Source organism: Fulvia fulva, chromosome 1 (genome assembly GCF_020509005.1).
Source record: "Fulvia fulva chromosome 1, complete sequence".
NCBI classification, from domain to species: domain Eukaryota; kingdom Fungi; phylum Ascomycota; class Dothideomycetes; order Mycosphaerellales; family Mycosphaerellaceae; genus Fulvia; species Fulvia fulva.
This window is the reverse complement of record NC_063012.1, coordinates 9,386,710-9,400,194: the sequence shown is the minus strand read 5'-3', so window position 1 is coordinate 9,400,194 and position 13,485 is coordinate 9,386,710. Positions and strand designations below refer to the sequence as shown.

Here is a 13,485-nt window from a genome sequence, read left to right as displayed (position 1 = left end):
ACGCATAGTACATTCCCAGACATGCGACCCTCCAGCAGCTCTCCAAACGTGAAGTCAACGAACGTAGCGGCGACAACATACCTTGTCGCCAGGCCTTGCTCATCGCACAGTGGCGAAATCCATTGCTCTTTACCGCCCCTGGCCTCCTGCTTGCAGATGTGTTGGCCTATGGTCAATGAGCCTCATGATTCCTCATGATCCAGCATCGATCTGATCCACGATGTTGTTACTGCTGTAAAAGTCCCAATCCCGACACGTCTGCTGCGCTTCCTCGCTCGGGATCTTGGGAATATCCTCCGGCCGTGTAATGAAGTTCATGGCCAAGCCACCCGACAAGTGCCACGCAACGTGACAGTGAAATGGCCAAACGCCGGGGTTATCGTTCTCGAACGCTATCGCGGCATATCCTAAGGCAGGAATGATTTGAATGTCCCGACGCATTGGGTTTGACGGATTGACAGCTGTGCCGTCCCATACTGTACCATTGTTTCCCACGTTCAGGACGTAGAAGTTGTGGCCGTGTAAATGGAATGGATGGGCAAACGGTGTAAGGTTTGTGACGTTGACAACGATGGATCTGTTGGTGCCATAGTTGACCACGTTCCACTGAGGATCGTATGGGAAGCTTACGTTGCCTTCTGCCGCTTTGTACAGAAGTGGCTCGTTGAAGTTTGCGTGGAAGGTCTGGTTCGCCATGCGCCATTCGTAATTGCCCGTCGAGTTGAGGACCAGCGAGATGCTGATATCGTGGACGAAAGCGTCTTGTGGTGCCGATGGCGTGATTCGATATTCGGGTTGTGTAGTGTTGAGCGGGAGATTCTCGCAGCTTGTGTCGTTGACGGCACTGACGGTGGCCGGTATGCCTGCTGTGTCTGCACCTTCGTAGTATATCGCTGCTCGAACCTCATCCATGTTAGAGCCGCCGCATGTTTTCCCTCCAGGGGCGGAGGAGCGCATCCAAAACATGTTGGTGCTAAAGTTGTTGGCTGTGACCAAGATATCGGCCCTTTGTCCAACGCCAAGTGTGACTACGTCGGAGATGTGAGGGACTGTTGGGACATAGTCGTACGATATGACAGTCATCTGGTGACCATCTATAGAGAACTTCTGTACTCCATCTGCGCCCATGTTCATGAGCCGCAATCGATGCGTCTTTCCTGGGCGAAACTTGAACTTCGCTAGCTCTGCGCCTTCAGTGCAGCTCCAGGTCATTGGAACGCTGACGTGACTAGCTAGCCACTCGGCTCCATTGTCGTAGGATGGTGTAGAGCAATCGAAGCGGCCGCGCCCGTTAATCAACAGACTATCGCTGACTGGAGGTATCACCGACATGTCGGTCCCTACGGCATCGCTGACAATACTGAAGTAGGGAACATGATACCAGTCGCTAAGCATGACTGGACCAATATCGATATCGTAGGAAAGCTGCGAAGGGCCGTATATGATGATAGGGCCAACGATGCCGGCCGTGTATTGCGCCGAATAGTGTGCATGCCACCAGCTAGATCCGTATAGTTGTGCGGGTATCTTGTAAGTATATGAGTGGAACGGGGCGATCGGGCACTGGCTGACAGCAGGAACCCCGTCCATCCAGTTGCTTCCTCTTTGCAAGAACCCGTGCCAGTGCAGGGAGGTGCCTTCCAGTGGGTAGGATATGTTGTTGTGTACTGTAATCTCGATCATATCACCCCAATTGGCTTCAATCGCTGGCCCGGGGAATTGGTTGTTGACGAGGAACACGTTGCGAACGACGCCATCGGGTGCTGCTGTGCCGCGTGTGATTGTAAAGTCATATCGCCGGACGACGCCGGTGACTGGGATATGGTCATTCTTTACACCATCCGCATTCCTGGTTGTTCGGTCGCCCCACGGAGCGGAAGCATACTGCTTGCCTTCGCCGTCTGGTAGCCACTTGGGGAAGGTTGGCTGGCAGAGTGAGCCCCAAAGGGACTGTCCAGCCTGCTTGTCGCTCGAGAGAGGACTGGAAGGAAAAGCGCATCCAGGCGGCAGGTTTCCTGGACCATGTCCAGGGCCGAAGTTCCAATCTGGTCCGGGGCCGTTGAAATCGCCGTGACCTGCTCCAGAGCCCGGTATGATCGGTGTTGCTGATGTGGGTGCTGCTTGGCAGGCTTCGGCCGTGCAGACCGTGGTGGTGATGTCTATGGTGGCCCATACGACTTCCGTGCTAGTAGACGGCACGGCCTGCCTTGACGTAACCGACGGCTCGGTGGTAGCAGTCGCGGTCGTGCCAGATAACGATGGAGAGGAGGAGGAGGAGGAGGAGGAGGGATGAGGACCCGATGACCAGAAGCGAGTGTTATGAACGTGTGGTATCAGAGGCCTGCTGTGCTGCTGCCAATCATTGTGTGACTGCCAATCTTCGCCCTCCCATGCGGTCGCAGCTACTGCGAATGCAGCCACAGTCATGAGCCCAAGCATGTTTTCCTTTTGCAAACGAACGTGAATGAATGAGTGAGCCGGGCAGAGACGCATGTTGAACAGCATAAAAGCAATAGAAAATGGACAGAAATGCGGTGGTAGGAAGACATGGCTGGAATCGCCAGATTCTGCTTGGTACTTGCCAACCGCTGTGTTCAAATGAACATAGTCGTGTGCGCCTATGAGAAAAGTACGAGGTCAGCGCTCATCTTTGGAAGAGTGCTCGTTGTGATATATGTTCCGTAGAACATTATGTTGGAGCCATGCTGATGAGCATCGGCAAGTCTTGGTCTTGGGGGATTGCACGAAGCGCTCGCCGCCAACGAAGATGACAAACGTCCCTGGAGTCGGCGTGTAAACATGCACGTGGTCTCTATGGCAGTGCGCGCTGCACGCTGGCGGGCGGCCCTGACGTACACAGACGTAGCCGGCTTTGGTACGTGGTTGGCAGAGCCACAGTTCGATGCTCTGTACGATGTCAGGCGCGAAACGGGTGAACCGTGAATGCTCATTTGAGGACCCAAAGTCTAGCGCCGTTGTGAGGCTGTTGACAATGTCGACCAGCCCCGCTCTGAGATCGAACGTGTGGCTGGCCACAATCAGTACCAAGTAGAGGGGATGGAGTGATGCGCCGGACGTCGACGCATCATACTTACACTGAGCTGTCGTCGCCACAGCGTGTCCGCAGGTCTGAGCAATCATCTTGCCATCTTGGAGGTGGTGGAGAGGATGACCGAGGCAAGCTCGTCCACAAACTTGGAAGGATGGAGGATGGAAAGCTGCAACGGTCGGGCCGAAAGAATCTCCGCGCCACGATCTTCCCAGGACACGCTCGTTCAAGACTGTCTCCCTCTCTATGTACAATACACACGTCATGCCTCTATGGTGAGTCTGCAAGCTATTCAATCCTCCCTCCCCTTTCAAAACAACCCTTGGGTATCTTCGCGACAAAATCCTCAACGCCATAAACGCCATCTCCACCAGCTTTGCAATTCCTCAAGACTGCCACGTTCCTTCCCGACCTAGATCACTTCTACACAAAGGATCCTGCGGTCCAGCTACTTTGCATGGATGGTGGTAACGTCGAAGAGGCTGGCGTAGTGCTCCTCCGTCGATCGGGATCCGAATCGCGCCTGATCGTTTCGTGCACCGTGCCATCATTCACGACTGCCCTACTCGATGGCGGCGTAGGACCATACGCATAATCGTGAGCATCTGGCCGTTCCTCCTTATTCTCGGTCAACATTTCGCCCAAGCTCAAACCCGTCGCTTGGCGGGAATTGATCCTTTGAAGATTATCGACCTTTTCGGAGTCCTCGGCCGACCACTCGTTCAAGAATGCCGAAAGGCTGAGCATACTGTTTTCCCGCTGGATATCGCTGTTGGCTGTATCGAGCTCTGCAGTTCCCCTTCGCGTTCCTCCCTTTGACGACTGAAGCCCAGTGACAGTGGCGAAGAATTTCCACACGAACGGCAGATTGGCGACCAACAGTGCCGTGGAAGACTCACGGACGTACCAGAAAGACCAAAGGGATCCGAAGGGCTGTGAGAAGCTGTAAACCTTGTTCAGGATCGCAGCGAGGACAACAAAGATTCCCAGGCTGAAGACGCCCACTACGGGGACCTTCTTCCTCCACCGTAGTTTCATCCGCAAGAACATTGGCAGCCCAATCGCAAGCATGATCAGGTCCGAGCTCAAATTGAAAGTCGCGTTCGTAATCAGGTGATTGGTAGCTGCATCGCACTGTCGCGATGGCGTCGGTACAGCCCAGTAGTTGTGGAAAGGCTGGCACCATACTCCAAAATAGAGGATCTCCATAATGACAAAGCTGCCGATCACGTAGCCGGCAAGCACTTTGATGCCAATGTTCTCGCAGCGCAGCTGCGTGAGCCGGTGGTAGAGGATAATCAGGCATAGCTTTGCTCCCCAGATGGTCACACACTGGGTTTGCTCCACCACGAGCACCAGTTTGCTGCTCCATGACCGCTCGGCTATATCTTCTGGCGTGAGGGAGGCGACGTCAAAGCCCGGCGGCAGTAAATTTGAGCCGTGGTCGTTCACTATGTTGATAGCAACAATATTTGTCGTGTAGAAGCACAGGACAACCATCATAATGTAGTCATCGAGTTGATATCTTGGAATGCGTATCCGTGCGGTATCGGTTGAGCCCAGCGTCAGCCATCTCGAGATGCTGTAGGTCGGTCAGACGAAGCTCAACACTAGGTAGCGCTAGACTTACAATCTACTGATTGCAATGAGAATAACAAGAGACCACCAGATCCAGCTTTCAATTACCAGTGGGGTCATGCTGAGACGTTGGACGTGCGTTGAGCGTTCACGGATATTCCTGGCAGGGATGCTGTGAATCTTGTCGCGCTCTCTGCCACCGGGGCATGATTCGTGCGCCTGTACCACCCGTGTCACAGATGGCGGCGGTATGGTAGAGGCAGAGGCTCAACAACAAGTCGGCGGGATGCTGGAAGAGAGAAGAAAGGTCGGATCCTTGCAAGATGGGATGCACGGGCGGGTGGACCGCTCAGCTCCACCGTCCACGCAGCTGTGCAGCGTGCCATCGGCTGGCGAGGCTTACGCTTTCGTGCGCCTTGTGCTCGCCAAGGATGTCGCTGGCCAGGTGTGCTGTTCCCACTGGCGAGTGCCGTATCGTGGTGGCACTCAGCCAACCTAAGCCTAAGTGACCTAACATTCGCCGGAAGCTCTGTGTACGAAGGCGAAGTCAATCACCTCGCTGACTGCCTGACCTCGGCCTCTTCGCTCGTGCATGCGTGCTTGAAACAACTTGTCGTCATGCTCCACTGCAATGTCGCCCCGAACTTCAAAGACGCACACGGCGTGGAGATCAGCACGTGGGACCGCGAGACGATCGCCGCTCGTTCTGGCAGAGCGCCCGACCCGATCGAACTTTCACATCCGAGAGCAGGGTCTAGGCATTCAAGCTGGAGGTCGCCACATATCAACGGTGCTCTCTTCGCCTCATGTAGTACATCGTACATGTAGCCATCGAAGGCGATAACACTGGTCAGTCATACGACAGGCCGGTCTCAGGTTCACATCGTCGCGGCCGCACTCATATCAGGAAAAGGCAAGGCAAGGCGTCTCTTCGCATCGCGATGATCGCTCACCGAGTGCTCCCGTCTATTAGAGTTCTGCTCGTTGCTGCGATTGGCAACGACCGAGGGACACATGGCAGGCACGCCGCACGCGAAACAACGCGTTCTCCCGCATCCGAGGGGTGGTCTTCTAAATCGAACAACACTGTACCTGAGCCATGGAGAGACATCGCACCACTATCTGCCGACTTGCATACTCCGAGCTGCTTACATATCATGTATTGTACGGAACACGAGCACGACGAGCTGCGTCCAGATGCAGAGACCGAACAACAGCCCCATATTCCGTACCACAAGGCCTGGACAACAACAAAGCTCGCACCTACCCAATCCTGTAAAATCAATCACAACTATCGACGAGAAACACGTAAAGATCTAGCAGCCATCTGCCCGTCTGTGAAAGTGTTCGGCTTTCAACTGCAAAACCCCCTGCGCATCAAGACTCACTTCGCAAGACCACGCTTTCGAATCGCAACCACTGCTCGCCAGAGATCCAGCATGATGGCACCTCCGAGGTCGAGAAGCCTGCTGGCAGTGACAGTCCGATTTGGAGCTGGTTCTGGACTCGGACCGCTTGGCGGCATCAACTTCGTGCTCTTCGGACGTTGTCTGCTGCGAGTATTGGTTACCTCGCTTCGACTTTGTGGTTGATGCTGAGGCACTCGAGGCACTGTCGTTGTCGCTACCGTGTTGTGCGTCCTCGAGCGATACAGAGCTGGTCCTGCTAGCCATTCTCCTCGTCGACAATCCATGCGCCGATGGAGCGCTTGCCTCTGGTTGCGCGCCTCTAGACGACTCGCTGGACATCCTAGAGGCACAACAAGAGCGCGAAGTTGAATGCTTTCCGGTTCCAGGTGAAGCTGATCCGCTCTTGCCACGCGACTTCACAGGTGACGATATGCCTGTCGATAGGGAACGGGGCGCCTGAGGTGTGCCTCGACGGGACTTGTCAGACTTTGCGGAGTGATGGGAGGATGGTGATATCGCGGGCTTGCCAGTCTCAGCCTGGACACCAACGTCTGTGTCCTGCTTCGCGTGGCTCGAGTGCCGCTTGGATCTTGATGTCTTTGAAGTCCTGCTTGATGCATTGCTTCGCGGCTTCTGCGTGTTGTCTTGGAGCGGCGCGCCGACTTCGGGCGCACCAGAGCCTTCTGTCGCATGGGTCGGTGCTGGAGGACTGGCCGCCTCTGATGCTGCCCTACTGGATGCATGCGAGCGTCCTGTAATCCCAACTACTTTCGTCGGTTTTACTCCATTTTCGGCCATCCTTTGACCGTTGATAGCCTCCTGGCTTCCAGTAGCTACTGCTTGTCGCTCGCGATGAGTAGTGACGTCCGCTGCCTCTTCGACACTGTGCGTCCTGGTGAGTTCTTTGGGCGACGCTCTTCGTCCTCTTTGCGGGCTAACACTATTCACCCCCAAGGGCGCTACTTCCTTCATGACGGTGCTGCGCTTGCTGTGTGTACTCGCGGTACCACTGCGACTTGTTGCCGGACTCCACAATTCCTTGTCTTTCGCAGGCTGTGAGCTGTGAGACTTTGCTGATGACTTAGTGGATGGCTTCTGCGATCCTTGATCCACCCTATGAAAGACCGGCTCAGAGACCCTTGAGTCTACACGCTCCTTCGATGACTTGCTAGACTTGCCAGGCGATTTATGGCTGCTGCGATCTGTTCTCGTGGCCTTGCTGGCCGGGCCACCATCTTTCGAGCTTGAGCGGGTTTCCGGCGACTTGTCTTGCTGGCGCGCTGCAGTCACAACGTCCACCTTAGGGCTCGCATGTCCTGCGGCACTCTTGTCGGAGTGTGGAGAGTTTTGCGCACTTTTCAAGGTCTTTCTAGAAGTGCGTCGTGAGCCCGAACAGTCGCTATGTCTCGAAGTGTGATCGATCTTTTCAGAAGCGTCCAGTCCAGGAGGATTTGCTGTCGGTATCCTTTGCGGACTCTGGCTCTGCCGTTGTGTCTTGGTAGATTTCACATCCGCGCTTACCTCTTCACGCTCCAGCACTGTATCATCCTCTACAGCAGTGCCTTCACGTCGATTCGACCCTGCAGCTTCTCCTGAAGCATCAACAGCGGCAACGTCCTCCCACTCATCCTCAGTCCCCGTATTCTTCGTCCCCTGACGTCTCCGCCTTGCATGTGGCTTACCTCCCACCAACGCCTTCAACCTCTCAATCTCCCTCTCAGCACTAGCAAGCTCAGTACTCAAAACAGAATGCAATCGCCTCAACACTCTTGCTTGCCGCGGAACGCCATTGCCAGACTTGAGCAACCCGCTGACTTTCCAGAACGCAGAGAGTAGTGATAGCAGTACTCCCAGGAGTCCTTTGTCCTGCAGACTCTTCGGTCGCCTTGCTGCGGGGCGGCTATCGTGGATTGCAAGTGATGGGAAGTGCTGCAGTATTTCCTCCAGCATGGCTTCGATCCATGGCTTCGTGAGTCGGACTGCCTGTTCCAGTATTTCCAAGTCGGCGCGGTTGTTCCTGCCCACATGAGGATTCATAGCGACATTGACTGACAGTGCTGCTATGCTGAGGAGTGCACGGGGCAAGCCCTTTTGCGCATTGGCATTGGTCCGGCGAGAAATGGCACTGGTTGATATTTTAGACATTCTGGTTAGCATTAGCAGGTCGTGAGGAGAGAACATGACGAAGAATTGGCAGGAGAGTAGAGCAGCATCGCTCCTGATATTCACCGTTACGTCTGCCGCGTGACAATCAAGATCGAGGACCTGCTGATTCGTGACCTTTACCACATGCCCGTTCAAAAGTATCGGGCAGACGCGCCTTTGGTATACACTGGTCTGCCAGGACATTGAGGCTCGAATAGAGGTAGGCCCGCAACGGACAGACTGGACATTACAACATGTCGCCAGAGTTGTGATACCTGTCTATCTACCTTTGAGTGGAACTTGTTTCCATGTCGTGGTCCGTGGTCGTCTTTTATCATTCATTCCTACTTCGTGTTCCCATAGGACGGTCGCTGTTTGTTGTCCCTCCTGGCGTCGTTGACGTTGCCCCAGAATCTTTCCTGCCGTCGCCCTCGGCCCTTTGTTGTGAATCGATGCTGTCCACAAAGGGTGAGTATGGAGCAGCTACAGTATACTCCCTGCCTTTGCTTTGCGAAGTCCCTGCGCTTCCCGGCCACTTCTGCTGCTGCGCGTGCAAGCTCTCGAGGGAGTCACCAGCTATGCCATACTTGTCCCAGTTGACGTATGGCATTCTCACTACATTCTGTGGGCCAGGTATCCGCGGGAACGGTGTTACAGCTTCCACGTCCATTTTGTCCGATGTATCTGTCTGCGACTGCGGCTGAGATGGCTGCGAGTCCGGTATTTCGGCAGGTAGATGTGGCGACAGAGACCTCTTTGCTGTCGCACGGCCATTCGTGCCGTTCTCAAGTCGTCCGTTCGTTAAAGGCGTATCGTCATCCTCATCTTCGTCATCACCGTCGCTCTCCTGGTCCAGTATGGCGCGCAGGTCACCCAGCGTCGGCCTCTGCTCCGTCAGCTTTCCTGCCGCAAGCTCGGTCTTGAAGTGCGCGGGATCGTCCAGTGCTAGCTGCTTGAGGCTCTGCAGCGTTTTGAGGTCGCCTTGTGCCTTCTTCTTCTGGAATTGCAGGGTCGATATTGCCGCTCGGAGTGCTATCGCATCGCTCGCATCGTCACTCGAGAAGGGCAGGTTCGGCGGCTGCGGTATGTACTCTGTCGGCGGGATCAAGGGCTTCTCCCTGGCAGGCTGTTGGGTGTGTGCATCCGGCACTGGCGCTTGAAAGGTGAAGGCGGCTCCATGATCGGGCGGCACGAATGGTGGCTGCGTTGCAGAGGCGACGGGCACGGGGAGGACTGGCTGCACTTTCGGCGTGATCGGACTGTATGCAGGCGCTCGCGGTGATGGCGGTCGCGGCGGTGCTTGGTCGAGATTCTGGTCTGGGTGTCGATGCTGTTGCTGTTGCTGTTGCTGTTGCGGTTGCTGGTAGTATGCTGGTATCGATGTGTCGACCTTGGGGTGGGAAGACATGGGGACCCCCGGGTCTGTGCACAGTGCTGGAAAGTGCAACTTCACCACGGCGTCGACTCCACCAAGTTTGCTGAGAGCGAGATGGTCTGTTGCGCGAATATTGTGCTGCTGGGCCACACGACCTTACTGCTCTGGAAAGTGCTCGAAAAGCTTTTCGTTTGTACCTGCATCTGCGGGGACTTTTGCTCGTCAAGGAAGAAGGCATCTCTGCCGCTTGTCACTTTCCTCGCGCGCCGAACTTCGCTACGTGCATGCCGACAGCACCTTCCTTCATTCACTGGCCTTCAGCACATGCTCCGCGCCATGATTTGCACTTTTAGCAGGCATATGATCGGACTGTTGTAGAGATGAGTGCCTGGGCTACAGCCAGACGGCAGCACAAGGAACATATCTATGCAATATTGCCGATTTTGTAGGTAGTGCGCCATTGGCGCTACAGATTTTAGGTATGAATCGTGCCCTGTACCTAGGTACACATTCACTTCCTTCCCGGTGCCTGACCCCATCAAGGCCCATAAGCTTCTATACCGTAGGTAGAAATGCCCAACGCCTTTCATTATTGACATACCATGGCCGATGCACCCATGTCAAACGCCTCCAAAGATGCACGTCGTCAAGAGAGCACTATCGACACGCTTACGACTTTTCGTTGAGCAGTGCCTGCACGCTCGACCACTTCTGCTTGATGGCGTCGCAATCGGCTTGAGTCTAAAACGAGGTTAGTAGAGTACTTGCTGCAAGGCTTCCTCGACGGTGCACTTACCTGAGCATGAGCCATCTTGGAATTGACCAGCTCGTGTTCCATCTCATCCATTTCCTCCTTCAAGTGTCTGTTCTCATTTTGCACTTCAATATTCCGCTGCATGATTCGATCCATTTCCTCCTTTAGTCTCTCTTCGACCTCGGCAGGCTGCGCATCCACCATCTTCTGCAGCTCTCCCACCTTCAGTTTGAGGCCCTCGTTCTCGTCGAGTAACGTGTCGTTCTCAAGCTTCACCTTGACAAGATCCTGCGCAATGTTGACGTGCTCGGAATCATGTTGCTGCACGCGTTCCTCGAGCGCCTTCACCCTTGCTGTCAACGCCACATTCGCAGTGCGCAGGCTCTCCAACTCCCCTTCACGTTCGCGGTCCACGCGCTGTGTCTCGTCCCACTCAACGGTATATTGTGCCAGGGTTTCGTCAGAGATCTTGATGCTGCATGCGTCTCTAACCATCTCATCCGCTCTGTACAGCTCCTTGTCGGCACCGCCACTGACTGAGCCGAAGAAGCCAGAGTCCAGGAGCGATGAGGCAGACGGGGACTTGTCGATATAGACGTCAAACAGCTTCTCCTTCAGAAAGTTGGTAAGATGACTCATGTCCCTCATTTGCAGCAGGATTTCTCTGTTCCGTTGCATAAGCACGATGCCGAACTTGAGAATAGCTGTCAACCCTTCACTGAGTATCAGATCGTATATCCGTAACACTAGCTGCAGCGGAAACCGGTATGCAAACAAGGTCAAGAACCACTGGGTGGCGTAAAGCTGGGGAGCAACGTTTCGACGTCGCAAATGGCAGTACACTGCAGGTTCGTACTCTTCCAAAAGCCGTTCGAATTGGTACAGTCGCAAGTGTAAGCCTGTCATGTCTGCCGTGAACATGCTCCGGAGATCATACTTGCTCATAAGCCTCACAAGCAACGTAAATGCTTCTTCTTCGGCGAGATTGAAGAGCAGTGGCATCGCGATAAAATTGATACCTTGCGCATACCCGACGCCTTCGTCGAAGAGTGCGTAGGCTTTGCAGACACCAAAAAGTCCATCCTGCAGTCCGTTCGCTTGTGTGAACTTGCTGTACGATGTCCTTGACCCCATGTCTCGTTTGATTGCCTTTTCAAGCTTCTGGAGTGCAACCGCCTCTCGCTTCTGCTTCTCTTCCAGAAGCTTAGATCTGAGTTCTGGCCCAGTGCTTTCAACCGACACCGAAGTTGGAGGGCTTGCGACACCGGACGTCGCAGTCGTCGAACGATCCGAGTGCTCACTCGAGGCATCGGACGTGACGCCATCCTTGTCAATGGCGGTTCCATTGGCACCAACTAACGAGCCTGGCCGCGATGGAGCTGGACGATTCTCAGATTCTGTACCCCTAGCTTTGAGTGTCCGATACACGCTCTCCAGCTCTTCATTCTTGCTCTCAGCCAACACCTGCCACACCACGCCACGGATGACAGGGGGAATGCCAGAAGTAATAGCTTGATTGAGCTGTTGTCCGCTGGCCCTCGCGACGGCAGCAGGACCTTCGTAGACTAGCTTCTGCCAGAGATCCCAATTGACTTCCCGAGGTTCTGTCGTAGGACCTGCTGACACGCCCGAAGCAGTCCCAGGAGGTAGGCTTGGATTCAATGGCGGCGACTTCAGTGCCGTAGTTGAATTGGCCCGCTCTTCGCATCCTGGAGTCTTGGATGTTTGGGAACTCGCATCGCTCTGTGCCCTTTCTGTTCTTGTGTCTGACTCTTCCGAGATATGCCCATTGCCTTCGTGGATGCTGTACTCCTCCTGCCGTCTTAGGTTCGAGAACTGATCTTGTAGGCTGAGCTTACTACCATCGTGTATGGCTGGCGTATGGCTGCCGTCCACTGAAGCAAGTGACGCTCCAGTGCCGCGCCGTTCATTGAACCTGCTCTCCTGCCTCGGCGCTGGCGGCGATCGTGCAGGCTTCCTAATACTGCCCATCCTGCCTAACAGCGCTCCAAAGCCACTCGAGGCCTTTCGCGCTAGGTTACCTGGCTGCGGCGGAGAAGAAATAGGGTCCGTGTTCTGGCGTTCGAGCGCTTGAAGTCGGCCGGCGGAGGAGGGTGGGGGTTGCGAGATGATCGGCAGCTCACCAGAGAGGCCTTGCATAGTTCGGACAGGTGACTGCTGGCGTGAAGCAGAGCGCGACTTTCCAGGTGACAGACTCCGATCCCGAATGCTGGGTGCTGGGGAAGGTTTCCTGACTGATGGAGGCAGTTGCACACTGTCGAGAGTCGTCTGCCGCGAGTGCGACTGCTGTTCTGAAGCTGCCGTTTCCTCGCTATCTACACCGTTCGGCATCTTCGCAGTCGATTGATTGTCGCTGTCGTGATCCTCAATCGTGATCGGGGGTTCATTGTCGACCACAGCGTCGGCGTCGACTCCACCCTCCTCGTCCTCTTGCGCATGGGCATTGGTCGTCACATGGTCGTGTGCATTGCTTTCTGGCTCGGTCGATGCCGGCCGTGGTGTCGATTCTGCGTCCTCGAATTGCTCTTCCTAGAAGAGGCAGTGTCAGTCCCACGATCTACATATTTCCGTTTCGGATGTGAAGCTGGGGCTCACAATCTTGTCCGCGTCCTCCTCGTCTACATCCTTGACACGCATTTCCGAAGCCATATCGGCCATCGACAGCCTGGCGGGCACACCGCTGCTCTTCTTGCTCCCTCGCGAAGCTCGACTGTTCGCTGGTCGCAGGCTCTTCCGCCTATCGGGTATGCCAGGAGCTTGATTGCGCACCTTGGGCGCTGCAGGTCCGGGAGAAGTAGGCGTTGTCGCAGTCGCAACGGCTTCTGCAGTGACACTTGAGCCTGCAGGTGGACTAGATGGAGCTGCAGGAGAGCTAGTTTGTGGAGGGGCCAGCACAGTGGTAGTGGACGCCTCAGACATTGCCTGTACAACAGCCGCGGAAGGCTTGGTGGCACATGATATTTGGACAGAAAGCAAACCACAACATTGAACACACGACCTTCACCACTTAAGCAGGAATCAGCTGTCAGCGGCGCCTGATTAGGTTGTTGACCAGACGGACAACTCCCTCTCGCGCTATCTCAGGGACAACAGGGGTCGTTACCGCACAATGGTCAGGTCTCCTGGCCCAGCTGGATACGTATGCTGCTAAAGA

General features: G+C 55.1%; 5 protein-coding genes across 5 annotated transcripts; all 5 read right to left on the bottom strand.

The window, feature by feature from the left end:
- Positions 1 to 192: 192 nt before the first annotated feature.
- On the bottom strand, positions 193 to 2,439 carry CLAFUR5_01908 (oxidoreductase ptaK; the record flags this gene model as incomplete). Its single annotated transcript, XM_047901056.1, has 1 exon — positions 193 to 2,439. One exon carries the CDS (start codon positions 2,437 to 2,439, stop codon positions 193 to 195), a length of 2,247 nt encoding a protein of 748 aa, XP_047757020.1.
- Positions 2,440 to 3,472: 1,033 nt separating this feature from the next.
- Positions 3,473 to 4,747, bottom strand: CLAFUR5_01907 (uncharacterized protein; the record flags this gene model as incomplete). The annotated part of the gene is made up of 2 exons (XM_047901055.1): positions 3,473 to 4,631; positions 4,680 to 4,747. 2 exons carry the CDS (start codon positions 4,745 to 4,747, stop codon positions 3,473 to 3,475), a joined length of 1,227 nt encoding a protein of 408 aa, XP_047757071.1.
- A 1,264-nt stretch (positions 4,748 to 6,011) lies between these two features.
- Positions 6,012 to 8,385, bottom strand: CLAFUR5_01906 (uncharacterized protein; the record flags this gene model as incomplete). Its single annotated transcript, XM_047901054.1, has 2 exons — positions 6,012 to 6,093; positions 6,140 to 8,385. The coding sequence occupies 2 exons, from the start codon at positions 8,383 to 8,385 to the stop codon at positions 6,012 to 6,014; spliced, it is 2,328 nt and encodes a 775-aa protein (XP_047757070.1).
- Positions 8,386 to 8,515: 130 nt separating this feature from the next.
- Positions 8,516 to 9,589, bottom strand: CLAFUR5_01905 (uncharacterized protein; the record flags this gene model as incomplete). The annotated part of the gene is made up of 1 exon (XM_047901053.1): positions 8,516 to 9,589. The coding sequence occupies one exon, from the start codon at positions 9,587 to 9,589 to the stop codon at positions 8,516 to 8,518; it is 1,074 nt and encodes a 357-aa protein (XP_047757069.1).
- Positions 9,590 to 10,225: 636 nt separating this feature from the next.
- Positions 10,226 to 13,250, bottom strand: CLAFUR5_01904 (GTPase-activating protein GYP5; the record flags this gene model as incomplete). The annotated part of the gene is made up of 3 exons (XM_047901052.1): positions 10,226 to 10,297; positions 10,353 to 12,860; positions 12,927 to 13,250. The coding sequence occupies 3 exons, from the start codon at positions 13,248 to 13,250 to the stop codon at positions 10,226 to 10,228; spliced, it is 2,904 nt and encodes a 967-aa protein (XP_047757068.1).
- Between the last annotated feature and the right edge of the window lie 235 nt (positions 13,251 to 13,485).